Below are 23,679 nucleotides of genomic sequence, written 5' to 3' on the forward strand. Positions count from 1 at the left end.
AAGAAATATAAATCAAAGATGATATAAATCAAACTCAAGTATATTAATTACTGTTAAATATTAAAAAAAAATGTTTTTCTAAACAAAATAGGACAACGTTATGAAACGTTTATTTCGATCTAGTAAAATTTTTTTCAATGTATAATATATGTAAATAATTATTGACAACTCACACAATACAGATTTATAAGAACCTAAATTTAACTTAAGAAAAATTGCTGCTATTTAAATAATATCTATTTAACTAATATTATTGAATTTTTAAATAAAGAATATTAATTAATGATAAATAAATATAATAAATTTAATAAATAAAGAAGTATAAGCTATATGAAAATATTTGAAACTGCTAAATTAAAAATAAAAACGTATATATGTGCGATAAATATGTGTATATTGCATATATTTATTTATAATATATGTATATGCATAATGGATTGTAATTATTTTGTGTATATATGTATAAACAGATACCTAACAAAATTTACAGAAATACATTAGGTTTCTTTTTCGGTTTCAGGAAATGTTCTTACGAAAATATACAGACTCTCCAATCTGATTTTCCGGTGAAAAACAAACTGAGCAGACTCGCATTTCTGATGAGCGTCTGACGTTTCAGGAAGCCAGATGGCATCGGTAATTTTCTTGTAAAAAGACCAGCCACACGGGAATCGTGTCCTATTAATGGACACTGATAGCTACCATAAATCGCATGTCACAACTTAATTTTATCAGAGAAGAGCTTCTGTGTTTGTATCTCTTTTGATGATTCCTTCGTCTCAAGTTGAACTTTTTATATATATTTATTAGTTTTAATGTTTTTTAAACAAAATAATATTTTTATAATTGAATAGGAAAAATTGCATACATCTAATTAATCTAATAAACATCAGCTAACATTATTGTATCAATATTATCATTTTCTACTTAACAATATAACTGTTACGTACAATATGTATTATATTATATTTATAATTGGTGAATGAAGAAATATAATATTGATATAATGTCACTGTTAATTGATGTTTGCAGGGTAAATGGATAATACGTGACTTCATTGGATAAACTTCATACGTTGCAACGGCAGTTCGCCGCGCTATTTCAAAACACGGTATGCTCTATTTGCTTATCTAGTGGATAATTAATTATTGGCGGCAATTTTATGTCTCGGAGTTTGTAATAAATTGCATTTTCTAGTAAATGCATTAGGCGTGATAAGCATCACGAGAGCCGTCTCAATCGCGTTTTCCAAAAAGTATATCATTCGGTAATAACCAGTTTATCGTATGCATAACATACTATCTCTATAGCAATTCGTGCAGTTCCGCAGTAGAACACGAGCGTATAAACAAACTATAAGTAGTTTTTAAGTTTCAAGCTTTACGTTTCTTGTTGTTCGTAATGCATGCACAGGAGACATTATATAAATAAATTGAAAAATAATTATTTTTAATTTTTGATGGTTACAATTTTTGATATCGAAAAAAGAGGGGAGGATTAAGGAAAAAGTTTTAGCGATTTTTCGCACTTTATATAGAGTGTTTGATAACATGTTAATAGCAACTCTCATGAGTAGATAAAAACATTTCTATACACTTTTATAATAATTGCGTTGAAAATATAGTGCAACTACGTGAAGAAGTTTTATAATTCCCGAACGATTTCGACTGACACATGTGTGTGCACATATGGCTCAATGATAAAATGTAATCGGATAACAGGAGAGATAGTTCATTTGAATTCCATTCTATTTAAACTTTTAAAAATGACAATGCTACACGGGGAAAATTTTATAGTAAAGTGGAGAGTGAGTCTTGAATCAAATGGATATAAAACACTTAATGTAGATGACTGGCCAAGTAGCAAGGTAACGTTAAATATTGTCTTAATCGACGTTTTTGACATCAATAAACCGTTAAGATGATATTTCATATCAAATTTTTCTAAATATAAGTAATGTATTAATATAAGTCTAAATATAAGTAATGTTAAAATTAATATTTTTCTATATTTCAAAAATAATAGAAATGCAATCTTGTCTGTTATAAACAGTCAGTAACTTAAGTTACTGACTGTTTATAAAAAAGTATAATTAAGTAATTATACTTTTTATATATTTAAATATATATCAATTAATTGACTTTTATTCATTTTGTGATTTTTTTGCATGCTATAATAAAAAACAGGATTAGGCGAGTAAAATAATTGCAAAAAATAATTATAAAAACAAAATATGTAAATATATATCTTCTAGATATAATTATAAATTAAACTGTAACTAACTATTTTATCGTATTTTTTATAATTATTTATATTCCACATATTTTTTTACAATATTTTAATTGCAAATTATTTTATTCGTGACAAATATATATTAAATTTTCTATATTTTTCATTCGACTTAGGAAAGAGCGGTATTACGTGTATAAAATATAAATTAATATATATATATATGTATAAATCGTTTTGTACATTATTTATATAAATAGTAAGGGAAACCAGGACAAGTTAATTCGCTTTTTAGAATTTCAGTAATAAAAAATATGTACTTTTAAACATTTAATTGCAATTAACTTATAATATGTTAAAAGTACCTGTCCTCAATAAAGATTAAAAAACTTACTTTTAAAAAAAATTTTCAATAGATTAATCTATTATAATATTATAATATAAATGACGGTAAATCTTGAATAAAATTTTCTTTGAAACAGATGGACACGTACCAATTAAATAATTTATTCATTAATACAAGAAAATTAAAATAAGAAAAATAATAGACACATTTGTAATTAATAACTCTTACTGAAATTTCATGTAAATAGTATGAAACGCAACCAAAATTGGTACATAGTTCTACATCCACGTTTGGTGCTACATTCATATTTCGGTCGCACGAAAAAGGCCGCGGTGGCTGCTCTCAGGCTTTTTTCTCTGATATAAACAATACGTAAATAATCCATTAGACGTAATTTTGAAAATTATGACTGCTTTTTTGTGATTTACCCACAGCGGATAGTTTGAAAATGTATCTCGACAGTGGCCATGACAGCTGGTGGCGTGTCGGCGTCGCTGCGCGAAATTAATCGCGTTGACAGCAGTTGACAGGCGTGTTTCAAAACAGAAGGACATGGATGTTGTCGTCCGTCGTCATCGTCGTCCCGTGAAAACGCGTCAATCGACGACGGGGTGATTGCCGAGGTAAACGTCGTGTAAAATGCGACGGCATGTCCGACTCGACGCGACTTCTTAGCGGGCTGCTCATTCTCCTGCCGGCGATCGCGATCTGCACTGCCGCGGACACGTATGAGGTCGACTGCAATAATCTGCGAATGGGCCAGTATATCTGTCCGCATCCCGATTACGAGTTCATAGATCCGAAGACGCAGCAACCGCGCGGCTGCACCAAGGAGAACAAGGCCAAAGGTAGGGGCCTCGACCTCGCTCGCAAGCTGTTCCTAACCTCAACCCCGTACTATGTTTCTTTTGCATTTCTTCGAAATTCCATAAGTTTACAAAGCAAGGCACTCTAGATGAAGCGAAAAGTAGACAGTTAGGGCAATTGTTTTGTTCGTATTTGTTCGTGTTATTAATTTTTGCGTCGCGCTGTCTCTCGTATTGTTGCCTTTTGTTGCGTGTTTGGAGATTTGATAGCCAGCTAGAATTCCCAGAATAAATTCTGAGAAAACTATTCGTAGATTTGTGTGTCTTTTCTAGTGCTATGTCTAGCTGCCGATGGCCTCATCTGTATAGAAACGAAGAATAACACGTTCAAGAAGGACATACCTTGCAAATGGACGTAAGTGCGAATCTGGCATGGCTCTTAATAGGCTTAACCCTGTTTGCATCAATACAGTTTAACTTTAAACTCAGTTTGATTTATTTTCCATCTTTTTCTGAGGTCTAAGAATTAGAAAAAGGTAGAAGACTATAAGTTAAATTGAGATTAGTTAATTTTTACATTAACTTTGATCTCAGTTTAACTTACTCTTTATCTTTTCCTAGTTTTTATGAATTATAAATTGAATTCAAAATTAATTTACATTAGTGGAAATGAACATTAGATGAGCATAATTAAATACCTGACTGTACTATAAGATTCTTGAATTCACATTATATTTATCGCTTTTAGAAATGGATATTCCTTTGAGACATCCCTGCTGCTGTCCATATTTCTTGGTATGTTCGGTGCCGATCGATTTTATCTCGGATATCCCGCCCTGGGCTTACTCAAGCTGAGTACACTAGGATTCCTCTTTCTCGGTCAATTCGCTGACGTGATTCTGATAGCCACCCAAATCGTGGGACCGGCGGACGGGTCGCACTATGTGATGCCATATTACGGTGCAGGCATCAACATCATAAGGAGCAACAATTTTACATACAGAGTGCCACAATATGATTGCTGAGAGTAACCGGCGTACCTCAAACACAAATGATGATTTAAAAAAAAAAAATATATATATATATATATGATAATTGTATAATGTTTGTCGCGCGCGAGCAACGATGTATAAATCCTAGAAGAATTCTATTTCATTATCTGTATAAATATTTCAATATCAATTAATCTCTATATTCGAATGTTAACTTGTAAATATTCATCTCTCAACGAAAAAATATTGTATATAAAGATTTACGTAATGCCAGCGAATGTAATTAAATAATAAACTTCTGTTTTTATTTCTAAGAGACACTCTCCGTCGTTCGTTGCACCTTTCAATTGCGATCAGGGCATTTCTTAGAATGCAAATACCAAGCTCTCGAATAACGCAATTATGACTCAATCGACCTTGAACGTTTTTATCGCGGGACTGTTAAGTTATGCCTCGCGATGTCGATGCACCGACGTAATTCGACTCGAGCGAACATCATTCGCTCTCTAATCTCTCGTTCCTCTGATATAAACGTGAAAATAAGAAACATTCGTTATTGTTACTCCCGTTAATCCTTATTTTCGTGCGCAGCGTTTCGCGCACGAACGTTTCGCATTCTCGGAAATCCTGAGAGATGATGCTGATCGAAGACGCGTCACGTTTGCAATTTCACATTATGTACATATTAAGCGGCACGTTTCCGATATGAAAAATATATAAATCCGTGCATCTCTCTTCCTGGCGAGTTCTTTAAAGGTCACTTTTTAAAGTTATCGTTTCGCGAGAGTCGAAGAGACGCGGTTTATTAAGCCGGAGTTCTCCGAAAGACACATCATTGAGAGATGAGCCGCATAATGAGTACAACTCCGAAGATTCTGCTTCTTCTTTTACCACTCGGAATCATACTATTAATTGCGGCGGTACAGCAGTCATGGAACGATTCTGGAGTAAGCGATTTCACGTAATGCATATCTAATTTTTAAGATCGGACTAGAATTAGAATAAGATGTAAATTTGATCAGGCATTGTATCCACTTTACTATTAATCTTTACAATAAGGAAATTACTTTTATAGTATGCTGATAATATGGAAGAAGAGAACGTTGCACCGCACGAACCGCAGATAATCCGTCATCAACGAGCAATTTGGCCCGCCATTATACATTATTGTAAGATAAATCAGTATTACGATTATGACGAGGGACGCTGCCTGGGCGTGCCAGGAGGCGGCAAGGTGCTCCACATTGAGAACAGACGATCATGTGGGCTCAACGTACTGAAGCCGCACTGTCGAAGCTCCCTGTACTATCACATTTGCAAGCGCGACAAGTCGCTCCTGGCGCAGTGCGCGAGCAGGCAGATCTTCGACAGTCGTCTACAGCGATGCGTCTACTACGAGTCGAACAGATTGGCTCCTAACGTCATTTTGCCGGACAGCTTCATGTATTACGACCACGTTAACGTGCCAAGCTGCACGAGAGCCGGTCGTTTCCCCGTGCCCGGTCACTGCTCCATGTTCTACACGTGCGACACGAACGGACATCGGCTCTACCAGAGCGTCTTCAGATGTCCGCAGAACACGGGCTACGAGATGGACAGGGGGGTCTGCAACGTTGTGTCGGGCTGCGTGAACGATAATTCGGTGGACACCACAGTTTGTGTTCCCAACGCGCCGGGCGAGAATGTAGCATTTCCGAGTCTCGTTGAAGCTGCGGAAGGAAACGTGAAAGGAAACTCCGAAATACTCGAGCAGAGTACATCCAGCGCGGGTCCTATTGTAGAAAGAGAGGAAGTTGTAAACTCAAAGACTTACGATGATGATGTTGTCGTCCCTGTAAGTACAATAGGCACATCGCCTGAGATTAATTATAACAATAATAACGGTGATACGGAAGTGCCGAGTAGTAGCGTGAGCTCGTCGAATCCGGTCGAGGAAGATTTGGTTCCTGATGGTATCGACGAAAGGATAACACACAGCCAAACTCCGATTCTGCCTGAAATCGTGCAAAAAGTATCTGACGAAGGACAAAACGGGGAAGATAAATCGTCGTCGTCATTAGGTTTAAAGATTACGTCGCCGGCAGAATTCAATGACGCGCCGCATTCCGTCACGACTTCCGTGACCTCAATCGAACCGGAGTATCGCATGTCGAATACCGACGTCAACAGTGAGATAACCGACACTGCGTCGTTTCCTTCGGACAGCTACCTGTTAACAAAATTAGGCAAAGGAATACAGGGTGTGACCACGGATAATGTCGAAGACGGCGCGGCGACGTTATCGAATTTCAACACCAAAGCGTCCGATTCATATCCATCGACAATAAGTAATGCACCAGAGATAGCAGAAATCCCTCCAATTAGCGATGTACCGTCCAAGATAGATGACGAATTGCAAGATGCAGTTACGCAGCAATATGAAAACAACGAAGGCAGCGCGGCGATGCCATCGAATTTCAATACAGACTCGAGTGATTTGTATTCGGCACCAATAATGAGTGATGTACCAGTTTCTTTTCCAACCAGCAATATGTCACCGAATTTAGACGCACAATTGCAAGATATAGGAACGGAATATAAAAATAATGAAGGCAGCGTATTAACGCCATCAAATTTTGATACGGATTCAGTTGATCTGTATTCTGCACCAACAGTAAGTAATATACCAGAATCCTTTTCAATCAGCAACTTATCGCCGAAGATAGATGCAAAATTACAAGATGCGGCAACGGAACAGAATAAAAACGTTGAAGCTAGCATATTGATACCATCGAATTTTAATAGAGATTTGGTTGATTTGAATCCGGCATCAACAGTGAGTAATGTACCAGAGTCTTCTTTAATCAGCGACGTACCATCGAAAATAAATGAAGATGTGGCTGCAGAGCAATATGAAAATAATGAAGACAGTGCAGTTATACCATCAAATTTCAATACGGATTCGGTTGAGTCGAATCCGGTACCAGCAATAAATAATTTACCAGAATCCTCTTTAATTAGCGAATTACCATCGAAAATAAATGAAAAAACGCAAAATGCAGCTACGGAGCAATATGAAAATAATGAAGATAGTGCAGTTATACCATCAAATTTCAATACGGATTCGGTTGAGTCGAATCCGATACCAGCAATAAATAATTTACCAGAATCCTCTTTAATTAGCGAATTACCATCTACAATAAATGAAAAAACGCAAAATGTAGCTACGGAGCAATATGGAAATAATGAAGACAGTGCAGTTATACCATCAAATTTCAATACGGATTCGGTTGAGTCGAATCCGATACCAGCAATAAATAATTTACCAGAATCCTCTTTAATTAGCGAATTACCATCTACAATAAATGAAAAAACGCAAAATGTAGCTACGGAGCAATATGGAAATAATGAAGACAGTGCAATTATACCATCAAATTTCAATACGGATTCGATTGAGTTGAATCCGATACCAGCAATAAATAATTTACCAGAATCCTCTTTAATTAGCGAATTACCATCTACAATAAATGAAAAAACGCAAAATGCAGCTACGGAGCAATATGAAAATAATGAAGACAGTGCAGTTATACCATCAAATTTCAATACGGATTCGATTGGGTTGAATCCGATACCAGCAATAAATAATTTATCAGAATCCTCTTTAATTAGCGAATTACCATCTACAATAAATGAAAAAACGCAAAATGCAGCTACGGAGCAATATGAAAATAATGAAGACAGTGCAGTTATACCATCAAATTTCAATACGGATTCGATTGAGTTGAATCCGATACCAGCAATAAATAATTTACCAGAATCCTCTTTAATTAGCGAATTACCATCGACAAGAAATGAAAAAACGCAAAATGCAGCTACGGAGCAATATGAAAATAATGAAGACAGTGCAGCGATACCACCGAGTTTCAATGCAGATTCGATTAATTTGGATTTAGAACCAACAGTAAGTAGTGTATCAGAATCTCCAATTAGCGAATTGCCAACGATAAATGAAGAAATGAAAGATGCAGCTGTGGAACAATATAAAAACAATGAAGACAGCGTAGTAACGCCATCGAATTTCAATACGGATTCGGTTGATTTGTATCCGACATCGACATTAATTAGTGCACCAGAATCCTCTTTAATCAGTGATGTACCATCAACGATAAATAAAGAAATGCAAAATGCAGCTATGGAGCAATATGAAAATAATGAAGACAGTGCAATGATGCCATCGAGTTACAATACAGATTCGATTAATTTGGACCCGGCACCAGTAAGTAATTTACCAGAATCTTCTCCAATTAGCGAATTACCATCGACGATAAATGAAAAAATGCAAAATGCACCTACGGAGCAGTATGAAAATAATGAAGACAGTGCAGTGATGCCATCGAGTTACAATACAGATTCGATCAATTTGGACCCGGAACCAACAATAAGTAGTGTATCAGAATCTCCAATTAGCGAATTGCCAACGATAAACCAAGAAATGCAAGATACAGCTATGGAGCAATATAAAAATAAAGAAGACAGCGCAGTGACGTCATCGAATTTCAATACGGATTCGGTTGATATGGATCCGACATCGACATTAAGTAGTGCACCAGAATCTTCTTTAATCAGTGATGTACCATTGACGATAAATAAAGAAATGCAAAATGCAGCTACGGAGCAATATGAAAATAATGAAGACAGTGCAGTGATGCCATCGAGTTTCAATGCAGATTCGATTAATTTGGACCCAGAACCAACAATAAGTAATGTACCAGAATCTCCAATTAGCGAATTGCCAACAATAAATAAAGAAATGGAAGATGCAGTTACGGAACAATATAAAAGTAACGAAGACGGTGCAGTGACGTCATCGAATTTCAATGCAGATTCGATTAATTTGAACCTGGCACCAACAGTAAGTAATTTACAAGAACCCTCTTCAATTAGCGAATTACCATCAACGATAAATAAAGAAATGCAAGATGCAACTGTGGAACAATATAAAAACAACGAAGACAGCGTAGTAACGCCATCGAATTTCAATACGGATTCGGTTAATCTGTATTCGGGTTCAACAGTAACTGATGCACCAGAGTCTTTTCCGATCAGTGAGGTGACACCAAATATAGATGAAAAAATACAAGATACGGAGCAGTATATGAACAACGAAGATAGCGCATCGAATTTCAATACAGATTCGGTTAATCTATATCCCACACAGAGTAGTATATCAGAATCCTCTCCGATTACTGACACGTCATCGAAATTCGATGAAAAAATCCAGAATATAACTCCAGAAATAAATAGAAAAGATGACGAAGCAGTAACGTTATCAAATGCCAGCACTGAAATAGTTGATCCGAATCTAACGTCAGTGTTAAATGATGCACCAGTGATTACAGATAGCTCGAGGAACGATGATTCTGATGTATTATCCTCTACATCGGCACCTGTAATTTTGCCACAAGCAGCTGATGATGAGCCTACCACAGAAGAATTATCCGAAGCTATTCCTTCGGTAGATAGTAAATTTGCAGACACTAGCTTTTCTACGTCGGATGGACTTGAAAGTGTTTCTACGCAGAATTTACCCGAAAATACTGACGATTTAACACCAACGACGAGATCCACTTTGATTTCGAGAGATACACCTATGGATATCGCAGCAATACCTTCCATACAAGATCCACCTATTTCAGACACAGATTTGGTAATGGAAAATGATAAGGATAGCACGGAAGCATCTCCTGCTTCTTTCACTGAATGAGATGCTCTAATTATATAAATATATCCTCTAAAAATAAATTCATAAATTAGAACTTTCGTTAAATTATATGATATATCATGAAGAGGTATATACATGTATATAATATGAATATTATATATATAGATAAAATAATAATTTATTGAATAACGATTTATAATTTGATTCCTGTTTCTGAGGTAGTTACGAATAATTTATATAGTATATAGTATATAAATCCATTTTCGTATACGTACATCAAAGTATAGAGAGAAAAAATTACTTTACAAAACAGGAAAAATTCAATAAAAAATAATACCCTCTTACCGATTCACAACCGTTTGTACCAATAATTTTCTAAGTCTTATCACTATTACATGTTCTCTTTTTCTTGCTCGTTAATGAGTGTGTAATATACTCCTTTCCGTTTAATCAATTCCGAATGCGTGCCCAACTAAAAAAAAAAATATAATTATTTATATATTATATAATATACTATATAAAACAAGGACATGATAATTTTATTGATTAAAGCATACCTCCACGATAACACCGCGTTGTAACACGACAATCATGTCAGCTCCTTTAATGGTACTCAACCTATGAGCGATCACAAGTACTGTTCTACCTCTCGTAACATTTTCAATCGCCTTTTGAACAACTCTCTCGCTTTCGTAGTCCAACGCGCTAAACAGAAAAATAGGTAAATACTATAGACCTTATATAATCTTTTAGTTTTAACAGAGAGGAACCTGAGAGCGGTCATTGCGTTGTTTTAGGTGTTTTCATCCATCAATGCCTCTATGCCACAAAATGTGCACATTGAACTATGTAGTCAAATATCTATGAATCCCGTAGGTAATGTGCATAACTTTTTGGGTCTCTTCTATGCTATGTCTACGTTTATTTGGTTGTGTTTCATGCTATACCCGTAAATTTTACAATTATATGCATTCATATTTTAAATCTGTTTTATGCAAATGTGCATAATCGTGTTCTATAAATGTGCAATGCCACATATACATGATATAAATTCAATTAATTGATTTGAGAAAAATTCACTCACCGATTGCTGTCGCTGCTCCTGCTGCTGATGCTGCTGCTACATTCCTTTTCCGGAATACTGAGTCGTTCCATGGATGCCGTTTTCTGCTGACATCATCCTGCTATTCTCGAACCGCACGTTAATAACGATCGCCCGATCTTTATTCGGCAATCCCGATATTACGGATAATATATCACACATATCACACACGAGTAAAACGTAAACTGCGCGTGAGAATTTCACTTGGCGCGACCGTTACATTTGAAAAAAATAAGTACGACACGTCAAGACACACTGAACAGAAATAAAGCAATTCGCTCCCAGAGTTTTGTATCTCTGTATGATTGCGCGACGACTAGTACAGTATTATTATTGGCACGATCGACATTCTACCGAACGGATTGCGTACCCTCCTCGAGCGAATACGCGCACACGAAAACTTTGCCCAGAACGAAAATAAACATGGCACGAAAGTGGCGTGACGTCACGTAACTTCGTGGAAACGCAGGCCGAGGAAAGTTGAATGAAAATTACGCGCCGAGATACAACGGAGACAAATTCGTTTCGAGAATTTTGTATGCTCGCACGACTAGTAGCGCTTCACTTCACTTCACTTAACTGACACTCGCGATATCCTACCGTATCCCCTTCGAGCAAACACTTTGCTCGAACGTGCACGCGAACACTTCACTCGAAATCGAAGGCGAACGCACGATGCCGCGCTTTACACATGAATACGATCTCACATGCTTCGCGGGTCGTCTGTTAGCGCGATGGCATTCACAACACAACACCGTACCTGCGCACAATGAATTCTAAACACGCGAGACACGCACGGAATCGACAGTGCGTCCGACCGGCGCTGGAGCGCGGAGCAACATGGCGACGGCAGCGGCGTATGTGACTCGGCGGTACTCGGCGGTAGTCGGCGTCACTCGGCAAGTCGGTCGTGCCAGCAGCGCCGAGTGGCGCCGACCACCGCCGACTACCGCCGAGTAGCGCTGCAAGTCACGTACGCCGCTGCCGCCGCCATGTTGCTCCGCGCTCCAGCGCCGGTCGGACGCATCGGACGTTCTGTCGACTCCGTGCGTGTCTCGCGTGTACAGAATTCATTGTGCGCAGGTACGCGCAATCAGACACAAAACTCTAAGAGCGAATTGCTTTATTTCGGTTCAGTGTGCCTCGACGTGTGCATTCAAACGATTCTTGGCGTTTTTTTTCGGGTTTGGTTTCGTAAAGTCACGCATCGTACCACTTTTCTGCCTCATTTTCTCTTTTGATTCGCCGCCAATCAGACGAGTCGTAATTTTCACGTATTTTTTCAAATGTAACGGTCGCACCAAGTGAAATTCTCGCGCGCGGTTTACGTTTTACTCATGTGTGATATATTATCTGTAATATCGGGAGTGCCGAATAAAGTATCGGACGATCGTTATCAATGTGTGATTCGAGAATAGCAGGATGATGTCAGCAGAAAGCGGCATCCACGGAGCGACTCGGTAAATATACTATTTTTTCAAATGATACATTTCTTAACCTGCTTTTGTGTTTGAGTTTAGAAATAATATTTATCATATTTTCAGAATCAAAACTGGAAAAGGAATGTGTAGCAGTAGCAACAGCAGCATCAACAGCAGGAGCAGCGACAGCAATCGGTGAGTGAATTTTTATCAAATCAGTTATTTGAATTAATAGATGAAAACACCTAAAGGCCATCACATAATGCCAGGCAACAGACAATAGGAACAGAAATAATGAAAGAGAGAAAGAGAGAAAGAATCTTCTTCTCTCTCTCTGCCTTTCTTTATTTCCTATTCTTATTGCCTCTTGCCTGGCATTGTGTGATGGCTTTAAAACTGACCGCTCTCAGGTTCCTCTCTGGTCTTACCTTGTTGCTTCATCCAGAATTAAAATAGACGGTTGTTTCAACAAGGCTCTAGCGATAGCAACACGTTGCTTTTGTCCACCAGAAAGCTGCGTGCCTCTTTCGCCAACCTCGGTCGCGTAGCCGTCTGGAAACTTCGTTATGAACTCGTGTGCATTTGCTTCTTTAGCTGCCTCGATGACCTAAATTAATTAAATTATGTAAAAAATAGTTTATACATATAGTAGTATTTGCATTGTATTTAATACTTTATTCTTACCTCCTCATCGGTTGCATTCTGTCTTCCGTATCTAATATTTTCCATAATACTGGTAGCGAACAAAGTAGGCTCTTGATTTATATAACCCAAAACGTTGCCTCTGAGGTAACTTGAGTTAAGAGATCTAATATCTCGACCGTCAATAGTAATGGAGCCTCCGTCAACATCATAAAATCTGTATCATTTTACATGTATAAGTTTTTAAATCTCAAATTAGAGATATACGTAATTGTTATAAATCTATACCTTTCTAATAATATAGCTACCGTTGATTTACCATTACCGCTGGTACCAACAATTGCTACAGTTTTTCCAGCGGGAATATGTAAATTGAAATTCTTCAAAATAACATGATTAGGTCTAGTTGGGTAACTGAAATTCACATCTTTGAAAACTATGTTGCCCGCCAGAGATTTATCCGCGATTACGTCACCACCGGTCATCATTGGTGAAGGCGGCATATCTAGATACTAAAAACAGACAACGGTGTTCGACTTAAGGGTAAAATTGCACAATTCAAATGAAATTACCTGGAAAATCCTGGCCCCCGCACTTTGCCCCCTGACGAAGGTTCCAAAGAGCACTGATACCTGGCCCAAAGACTTCTGTATGGTTTGCGTAGCCATTAAAAATGCCATGAGATTTCCCGGAGACAGTTGCCCTGTGGAGAGTAACTGTCCGCCGAGATATAGTGTGGAGAGTAGGATACCGTTAAGCAGTAAATTCGTTCCCGCTTGGAAGAAGCTTATGCCGAAACCTAGTCGTTCGTACAAATCAGACGAGTGTTCGATTTCTTTGTAAAACATCTCCGCCTCTTTTTCTTCTGCAGCAAAAGCTCTCACCTGATTAAAAAAAAAAAAAGAAAATGCAATATTAAAAGGTGTAACATTAAAATTTTTGTAGAACACTTTTGCCATTGATCTTTCTAAAGTACCGTTCGGATATTTTGTATGGCTTCCTCGCATACGGCGGTGGACTTCGCAACTTGATTCTGCGCCTCCATCGACAGCTTGCGCAAACTTCTACCCAGAAGAGTACCGATAAAAATTATCGGGGGTAAACTGAATACCACGAGAGCGGTCAATTGCGGTGATATCACTATTACAGAGACGATACAGCCAATAATTTGCGTGAGGCTTCTCAAGCCTTGGGATATGCAGGTCTTAAATGAGCTTTTAAAATCTTGAATATCACTAGTCAGTCGACTTACTATTTCACCGGAGCGTGTCTTGTCGAAAAACGCTATGTCTTGCATGATAATAGACTTGAACAAATCCTGACGTAAGCTCACTGCAACCCTTTCACCAACATGTGAAAGAGTATAAATATATACAAAGGTAAAAAACGCCTTGAAATGTAAATATCAGAATTTATATAGACAAGCATGGAATTTTTATAGAGACAAAGAATGTTAGTCTAATTTACATACTTGCGCAAGGTACATGCGACCCAAAACGAAAGCTGGCTGAGTAAGTTGTAAGATGACTTGCTTCACAGATTCATTTTTAGTCTGACATATCTCCGACAGTACATTTATGACATTTCCAACGCATTGCGGTATTTGTATGTTTAACAATGCGACTATTAATGCACTCTACAAGCATAGATTGCCAGTATGTTATTTGCAAAAATATCAGACATATTATTACTTTTGCATATCTATAAATACTTACTGACAATGCCAATAATAAATACCAAATATGTGGATACAAATACTTAAAAAATTTTGTCCACTCAAAGGTCAGCTCAGGCTTACCCGGGTTGACTGAACTTATGTCGTTTATTCTTTTAGCTTCTTTACAAAATACAATTTGATTACGTGATCTTAAGATGCAAGCAGCTGTTACTCCAAGTCCGCTAAAGCCAAATTTTAAAATGTACGAAGACAACCCTTGGTTGTTCACATTTTCCTTGGCACATCTTGGAATAACTTTGTTAAATAATTCTCGTTTTGCTGCTCCCCACACGTTTTGACTCCTTCCTTGCAGAACAAACTTCTGCAAGGAATACCTAAAATTAATTCATTCGAAATCAATTTAACATAATATCATTAAATAAGTTTGCTCAGGGGAATTAAATGTCTTAGTTTAGGAGAACATATTTTACCATTTGACATTTCTTATTCTCAGAATTAGAAAAAGGTACAAAGTAAATTAAAATTAATTTACACATTGATATATATGTATATATATATATTTAAAAAATAAATATACATTTCATATAAAAGAAATATGTAAAGAAATTGACAGAAAAACTGATATCTTGTGATAAAATAATTTACATGATTATATAAAACTTTACTTTGATAAATTTTAATTTTCTTTATTCGTGTCCTTTATTAACATTTTCCACAGAAATTGTCCTTTCATTATTATTTCGTGTATTTTGGTAACTTTAGGTTGCCCTAGGTTGCTCATAGTTGTACTAAATAATTTTTATCCCACAATATAGAATTTATATATATATATATATATATATATATATATATATATATATATATATATATCATGTTTATCGATTTTGATATTCATAATATTTTCTGTTCAGTGAGATTCATAATACAAAGATAGCTTATGATTACCTTGAAATAGAGCAATTATCGCGACAGGTGAATAAAGCGGCGCGTAACACAGACATTTCTACGATACAATATAATCCGTTATCGAACCTGTCACCCGTCAATTACGCCGGCATGCGTCTCGTGTATTCTTGACGTTTATTAAATTTACAATTACGCATCATCAATAATAATCGCCGCGATAATTTTACGGACGCGACGACGTAGAGTATCTTTCTTCTCGGTCGCCGGGAAAGTTAGGCTAATAATAATATCGAGACCAAGGGCGCCGCCATTTTTCAATGGGGCGATCATCACGCCGTCGTTCCGCCAGAATCCCACAGATGGCGCTCGGTGTGCGTCGACCAGACGGTTCGTTTCGCGCGCTTGTGGCTCGTCGTGAGGTATGTGCGCGTTTCGAAGTTTATAATTTTGCGTGGAAGTGAGTCGAAATAATCGAGTTTGTCCTCGGCGTTTTGTTCTCTCGGTGGAAAATCCCGAGGAGAAGGTTCTGCGAGACTCGACGAGACGATCGCGAGTCCAGGAAACGAGATGGAGCGGGTTGGCGACGAACGGCGGTTACTTCCGCATTCTTCAAGGTAAGGAGTCTTTATTTTTGTTCCCGGGAAAAAAATACTATGCGCTATCGTGATTGTAGGTTGCGGTCAATTTGACGCTACAGAATTAAGTTACTGCTTCGAAGCATTCGACTGATGGATCCGAACAATGAATTATTCTGACTGATCGATTAAGGTATCCTAGCTGCGAAGTGTTCTTGTGACGTCAAGTGGACCATGAATAATGGCCGTCAAGAGAATAAACGGTAAATTGATACTTCACGTACAAACAATCGCACCGAAATTATACTACATCTTTATTCCGATGAGTTTTTTCTTTAGAATTTTTATAATATATGAATTGGAACACTTTTCGGAAATACTGAGAAAGTTTGTCTTTTCTTAGAATTTTTTTACACGTATGAATTATAAAATATTTACATAAAACAAATTTTCTGAATATTTTATAAAATTCTACATATTTTAAAAGAGTCTGAAAAAATTGTGATTTTAGAACTTTTCAAGATTTCTGTAATCTATAACTTTAGAAAAAAATTTTAATTTTTTAATACGAATATTGGAATATTTCAGAATAATAAGAATTCATATATATAAGAAATTCTAATATATATAAGAAAATATATTTTCTCATTGTTTTCGAAAAGTACTTTAATTCGTAAGTTTTACTAGGCTAAAATTATTCTATTAAATTGTTACACACTAAATTATATATTGAATACCTTTGGTCATTTAAAACTTATTAAAAAAAAAATATATATATATATATATATATATATATATATATCTAGAATTTCTACAAAATTCTAAAAAACTACAAAAATTTACAAAAGTGTTCCTATTCTAGCATTTTTCTGTAGAAACTACAGAAAAATGCTATAGAATTGAAACACCTTTGTAAATTTTTGGTAGTTTTTTTAGAATTTCGTGGAAAATTTTCCGCCAGGGATGTTCAACATAAAAATATTATCCATAAACAGATCGATCTCATACGACGGAGGGAAAATTACAATATTGACAGATCGAGATAGGTATAAAAATCTAGGTAGATCCGAATGCGTTTTCGCGAGGGATTCCTCATTAGAGTCCGCCCGGCCGGCGGAGAGAGTCGTCGTAATTTACTCGTCGCTCCTTTTTATTCCCTGAAGCTTGCCACGTGGCAAATCCCCGAAGAACCCGTTCGCCGGGGATTGCACTTTCCGAGAAGCTTCGATACTCGAACGCGAGGAAAGGCTCGAAAAAATTATTCGTCTCGGCCACGAACGAATGGCGCGCACGCCCGAAATCTCAGAGGGGCCTAATCGCCCCGGCAAACTCTTTGAGCGACGAGTTAACGACGCGTACTTATGTATTCGTCGCGTTTAATTGCCCGTGCGATTATTAGCGCGCTATAGTTGCCCGCGCTGCGATTGTGAGTCCCGTGCACCGCCACTCGCGACGAGCATTTAAATACTCGTGCATACGCGCGAGATTACACGCGCGGAATTCGCCGAGCGAGCGAGCGAGTGGCTGTGCGCAAAGAAATACTCCGTATATCTTCTCTTTGATCTCACGATCGTTTAATTCAGGCGGATTGAAATTTGAAGCACAGGAACTTTTCTATATCGGGGAAAAGACATTTCGCAAAGCCAGTTTCTCATCTCTTTTTTTTACGTTTTGGGAAACTCGAGACTTTGTAATAATTATGTAATAATTGCCGATATGAAGTTTATGTTTATATCGCATTTAATCACGTGAAACATTGTCGTTCTATTATTTTCTATATTAATACAGAAAAAGAAATTCTTAGAATTATATACTGAAAAAAGAGTTTGGCACTAATAATAAAATTTATGTAATAGTTATCAGAATTTGGTGAAATAATTGTAATTAAAGTATCGAGTAATATATAATTAGATATTTAGTAATCGTTTGGTATTTAACCATTTAATAATCAGTTGGCTGTTATTATGTTTACTATTAATATAATTACTACATATTTCTAAATATTTGGATTACAATAATTGAACAGTTAATTAAAATTATTTCCACATAGCTTCATTATTATTGCCAAACTTTCTGCAGTATTGTTCTTAACTTTGTCGAATATGAGGACCATGTATATTATTTTCAACTTTTACGTTTCTTTAAAGAAACAATACATAATTATAATTATATAATTATAGACTCTTTGTAGAATTAAATATAGAATTAAGTGTTATATTTCTATTTTGTCTTTTTTGGACAATGGACTAATTTCACACCGCGGCGAAGAGAAGGTAAAAGTCTGAAGATCACAAAGTGTTTTGATACGACTAGTATCTTCAACTTTATTTGATAATAGCGCCAATGTTAGTGCGCTTTTTGATTCTAATTGCGTTGTTCATATTATATGTGTATTTCCAAAACTTTTACGTTCAGATTTAATGAAATAGCGTTACTATATACAGTTGAATATCGAACTTTCGTTCATTTAGCTTACAATGCGCGAGGAAGAAAATTTCGTTGCGGTAAAATTAGTCTTTTAAATTTACGCGGCTCGGTGATAATACTTTACCTATTACTCTTGATTTGATGTCTTACGTGTCTTGACAAGTATGAAAAATCTAACAAATTTTTACTAACAAAAGAGATTCTATATTTCGCTGACATTTCTTTATTAAGAAATATATAATTATCCGGATATAGTAAAGAAGAAAGTCATTATACAAACAACGTAATATATATCGCTTTTAAAACTTTCGATATGTACGTTAAAATTAAAAAAAAAATACCTGTGCCCTTTCCAAACTCGCTTGGTACAAATTATTCACCACACTTATGCGCACCGCTGGGAAAGTTTTCTTCTTTCTCAAAACTTATCTGCGCGTTAGAACGGCGAGTTGTTAGAGCGCGTGTTTTTCAAGAATGCTCTACGAACCCTGGAAGAATATCTTGCAAACGAGTTCGCGTCATCCGCGGCACTCTACGTACTCCGAGAACGGAGGGAACTTCACATTAAACCCTACCTCTCGGATCTGCAAAAGCCATCGAGCCGAGGTCACCCTTTTAACCCAGATTTGCGGTATTTGCCGATCGTTCGACTTATCGCCGCTCTTTAATAAGCTTCTCTAATCTACGATAATCCGAGAATTTTCGAGATTCACAGCACACACTGAGAGAAAAAATAGTTCGATTTACCACAATTTAACTATAATTTATAGTTATTTTTGGCCGTAACAATATTTTTATAGTTAAGTTAACAGTATAAATTATAGTTAACTTAACACCATATTATTGTTACAATAGCTATAGCATTTGTTCATACAACCATATGTATGGTTAAACGTGCCATAATTGTGATTTATGTATGGTAGAATATGTATGGTAGAAATTATTATAATTTATAGTAAAATTTTTACCTTGTTTGACACAACTATACATACATGGTTATTTACACTAACATTATAGCAATAATAACTATAAAAATGATATTTGCAATTATAATTATTTTACTATGCAATTATAGTTGCAAATACTAGACACTTTTCTCTTAGTGCAGATAATCATTAAAGTGTGACGGGAGAAAAGGACTTATTATATCTATGAAAAGCTCTCATCGCATTGCGTATACGAATTCGATAATCATATTTATTATATGTTATAATAATGAATAAAAATTTACTGATCCGCGAGATTAAATATCAGAGAATGTTTATTGTTTATATGTTTCATGTATCCTTATGAGATGCACAAATACGATATAAAAACTATTTGAATAACAGGGTAAACACGAAACGATTAAACGTCACACGTGCCACGTATTTCAAGCTAGGAAATGCGATTAGCGGCTAAGCCTTGAAGACAGCTCTTACTCTCTTGAAAGCTAAAGAAAACACATTAGACCGCGATTTAACCGGATTGCGCGCGGGTGTACGCGCGTTATTTGACGTGCGAAAATATTTCGTAATAAAATATTTGGTAATACATGCACAAAATCGGAATGTACTTCGCATAAGAATCCAATATCGCGGCGGGCAGAGATTTTTCGTAGCAAATCCGCTGGCTCGTCGAGAGCGACGAAAGATAGTAAAAGAAAGAAAACGAAGAAAGGACGAGAGAGGGAGAGATCGCCGTGGGGGAGGGGGGGGGGGAGGGGTGAACGGAAGGGGAGAACGCGGGGAAGAGAAAGGGGAGAGAATTCAAGTATAAGCGCCGGTATAACTGCGACAGTTTGCCGCGCCGCGACGGCCGAAGAATGGACCAAATGAAGCCTTCTAAATTTCAACACCCTCTTCGTCGCGCGAGTCTCTCCCCGTCTGCCCTCCCTGCCCACCCCTCCCCCCTCCCCCTCCTCCTCCACCCGCCTTACCCTCCGTCGTCCCCCGTCCCACGAGCGGCGGCGGGTACGAGAGCCTCGTCGTCCGTGAAACGCACGCGGTGCCGGCGTACGACGGGGTGGCGATGACGCAAAGTCAGCGCGGGCCAATGGACTCGGCTCTGGAAACAGCCGGAACGCTGCACGACTGCCGGCTCGCGATTGGGCGTGGCTCCAAGGGAGGGGGAGGGGGAGCACCCTCGACTCTCTCGCCGCTGTGCCGGTGGAGTGGGGTGGGGGAAATCCCCAAAGTGTGCCCCGGGGTGTAATATCATACCGCTAGGTGGATAAATAGACGTAGCGCGCGAGGCTACGTCGGCACGCTGAGGGGTGGTGAGGGCGGAGGGAGTTGAGGCCGCGGACGGGAAGGGAGATGACGGACGGAGGAAAGTAGGGGGAAGAGACGCGGAGGTTTCGGGGATGTGCGAAACGCGTAGGGAGGATACGGAGGTGAAGAAGGAGGAAGAGGAGCAGGAGGCGGAGGAGGATGGGGAGGTCGCGGATGGTTGCTCGAGGCCAACCGGGGAAGAGGTGGGGTCCAGGTCTGGTTAGAAAATGGTCGCGAGGGGCACTGACGACAGAGAGAGAGAGAGAGAGAGATTGAGAGCGCGCGGGGGAAGATTGGGGTAGGAAAGGGGAGGGAGGATAGGGGCGCACACGAGGTAAACGAGAAATCAGGCGACTGTGCACCGCGACGACGGCGAACTAGAACAAATAATGGTTGTAGTCAGCCTCAGCTTCCGAAAGCGAGAGAGAGAGAGAGAGGGGGGGGGGAGGAAGAGAGGAAGGTATTTTCCAGTCGCGTAAATCGCGCTCGGGCACGCTCGACGGGGAATGTGGGCCTCACGCAGGGGGCACGCTTGCGGCTCTCTCTCCTTCTGTGAAGCGCGTCGGGAGGGAAGCTGACCTACGACGAGATGAGAAGTATTGGCGAATCCGAGGGTACTGCGGGATATTAGAACCTTTGCAGAGTTAAAATCCATAGAAAACAGTCTTCTCAGCTTCCTCCCAGATAGGGGAAGGTTACCAATTTACCTGGTGTACCATTTTGCTTTTGAATAGTATTTCTTAAACAAAAACCTAAAAATAAAACTTTGAGAAACATAAATATACACTAGAAAGTGTCTTCTGCCAGATGGTACAGCAATTTTTATAATATTGTTTCGTATTTTTGCAATAATTCCACAACATAATAAACGTCTTGTCTCTTTTAAACTGGCGTAGGATACATTTTCCTTTTACTTTTTTAAAAATATGAATCATTCGTACAAAATATTTAGAAGTCATTAATGTATATAGAGATTATTAGAGGCTTTTCATTTGGATGTAAAACATTTTTTATTGATTGTACAGATACTTTATGCTGTTCCACAAGACGCAACATGTAGCACAACTATATATAAAGATTAGATTCAATTTTAATAGATTTTATATAGATAAAAGTTATAAATGTACAAACTGAGTTTTTATTTCTTTATAATCATTATCTAAGTAGATTATGTTCTTATCGGTAACATAGTACAATGTTTAGTTTCGGTGAAATAAGATGGTGCCGCTTCAACCCCTTGTTGCATAGTGGGCCAGTTCCTTTGCAGTTTTTACGTATTTTATAATATTTCTTCCTGAGATTTATGGGTATGAAAATAATATAATATAATTATGCTTCCATTTTTCGGTCTACTGCTAAATCTATCTATTTGCCTTACTCGTGTGTACGTAAAATTTTATTGTTAAAATCATAATTTAACCTTTGCAAGATTCTGAAAAATTTTACTTATATTTAGTTAGGATCTTATATTTTTACGAGATACATTTTGTACTTAAAAATCTCTTGATACTAAAAATGTGTTATGTCAGTGCTCAGAATTAACAACTTTCGGGTCGATTTCTGAGGTGATGCTTATTATTATTTTTCACTATTGAAAGCAGAAGCCTAAAACATTTTTATATATAAAATATTATATAAGAAATATTACATAAACAAACCATAGACAATTTTTTAACAGCCAATATTGAATCCATTATTTTAATTTTCAACATCTTTATTTTTAATTTGCAACTCACAATCTTAAAAATCTTTATACTGAAATCCAGCAAAATATGTTTAACAGAAAAATTTGTGCAACAAAGGGTTAAGAGGCCTGTGCCGGTATTGGCGACCTTCTTTTAGGAGATTGAGATATTTAAATGAGTTCCAAAACAAGGAGAGACGACTCTCGAGTCTCTTTGCGCTGTCTATTACTTTTTCAATTTACGAAGTTAATTGTCAGGTGATCATCGCACATAGCGTCTGTCTGAGAAATTCCTTGACACGGAAATCCGGAATGTAGTTTGCTCCGCGTGTATAGAACGGATCGATAATTACGTAGCAAAAAGTATCGCGTGGCGAACGTGCGTTATTCCGAAAAGTCTTTCGCAAATCTAATCTAATTTCACGTTGCGCAGTAATTGCGCTCGGCCGAAAGTTATCAATTGATATTACTCCACGTTCTCCGCAAATCATCAGCGATCCTCGCACGTACGGACGTGCCGCGAGGTCTGAATGCACTCACGGAGAAAGCGAATACGCGGATAGTACGTTAGGCGCGATAATTCGAGACTCCTCGGACCGTCGTCCGGGGCACACGGATATTTCGCTGAATCGCCGTAACTCTATTACATCGGCGGAAACGTAGTGGACGAGTCTTTTTCTGGAAAGTGTCAGTCGTGGAACTAGTTACGACGCGTGTCCGCCGCCGGCAGCGAAAGGGGACAAAACGTACACGAAACAAAATCTAAAAAAGTAACATATTTTCGTCCTGCGTATGTATTTTGCAACTGCGCGAATTAAATCCATTTCGAAGTGCGGTAAGCTTTGCGGGCACTTGCAGGGAGCGACAAAGCGTTTACAGTTGTTCCTCTCTGTTTAATAATTTTTAACGAATCTTAAT

General features: G+C 37.6%; 4 protein-coding genes across 4 annotated transcripts in view; 3 read left to right on the top strand and 1 right to left on the bottom strand.

Moving 5' to 3' along the window:
• Positions 1 to 3,082: 3,082 nt before the first annotated feature.
• On the top strand, positions 3,083 to 4,684 carry LOC105828763 (TM2 domain-containing protein CG10795). The gene is made up of 3 exons (XM_012667258.3): positions 3,083 to 3,423; positions 3,715 to 3,796; positions 4,130 to 4,684. The coding sequence occupies exons 1-3, from the start codon at positions 3,225 to 3,227 to the stop codon at positions 4,404 to 4,406; spliced, it is 558 nt and encodes a 185-aa protein (XP_012522712.1). The 5' UTR covers positions 3,083 to 3,224; the 3' UTR covers positions 4,407 to 4,684.
• A 144-nt stretch (positions 4,685 to 4,828) lies between these two features.
• LOC105828760 (mucin-3A) lies at positions 4,829 to 10,559 on the top strand. The gene is made up of 2 exons (XM_028195090.2): positions 4,829 to 5,320; positions 5,449 to 10,559. Exons 1-2 carry the CDS (start codon positions 5,216 to 5,218, stop codon positions 10,114 to 10,116), a joined length of 4,773 nt encoding a protein of 1,590 aa, XP_028050891.2. The 5' UTR covers positions 4,829 to 5,215; the 3' UTR covers positions 10,117 to 10,559.
• LOC105839058 (mitochondrial potassium channel ATP-binding subunit) lies at positions 10,235 to 16,126 on the bottom strand. The gene is made up of 10 exons (XM_012685079.3): positions 15,863 to 16,126; positions 14,955 to 15,291; positions 14,711 to 14,875; positions 14,216 to 14,629; positions 13,812 to 14,123; positions 13,528 to 13,751; positions 13,282 to 13,456; positions 13,026 to 13,204; positions 10,632 to 10,779; positions 10,235 to 10,546 (listed from the first exon to the last, which is right to left on the bottom strand). The coding sequence occupies exons 1-10, from the start codon at positions 15,916 to 15,918 to the stop codon at positions 10,466 to 10,468; spliced, it is 2,091 nt and encodes a 696-aa protein (XP_012540533.2). The 5' UTR covers positions 15,919 to 16,126; the 3' UTR covers positions 10,235 to 10,465.
• A 498-nt stretch (positions 16,127 to 16,624) lies between these two features.
• The window catches only part of LOC105828292 (protein cueball), a 75,474-nt gene continuing 68,419 nt past the window's right edge, over positions 16,625 to 23,679 (top strand). The window contains exon 1 of the mRNA XM_036290055.1: positions 16,625 to 16,661. Within this exon, the coding sequence (XP_036145948.1) occupies positions 16,640 to 16,661 (22 nt within the window). The 5' untranslated portion in view covers positions 16,625 to 16,639. The remainder of the gene's footprint in view (positions 16,662 to 23,679) is intronic.

Source organism: Monomorium pharaonis, chromosome 7 (genome assembly GCF_013373865.1).
Source record: "Monomorium pharaonis isolate MP-MQ-018 chromosome 7, ASM1337386v2, whole genome shotgun sequence".
NCBI classification, from domain to species: Eukaryota; Metazoa; Arthropoda; class Insecta; order Hymenoptera; family Formicidae; genus Monomorium; species Monomorium pharaonis.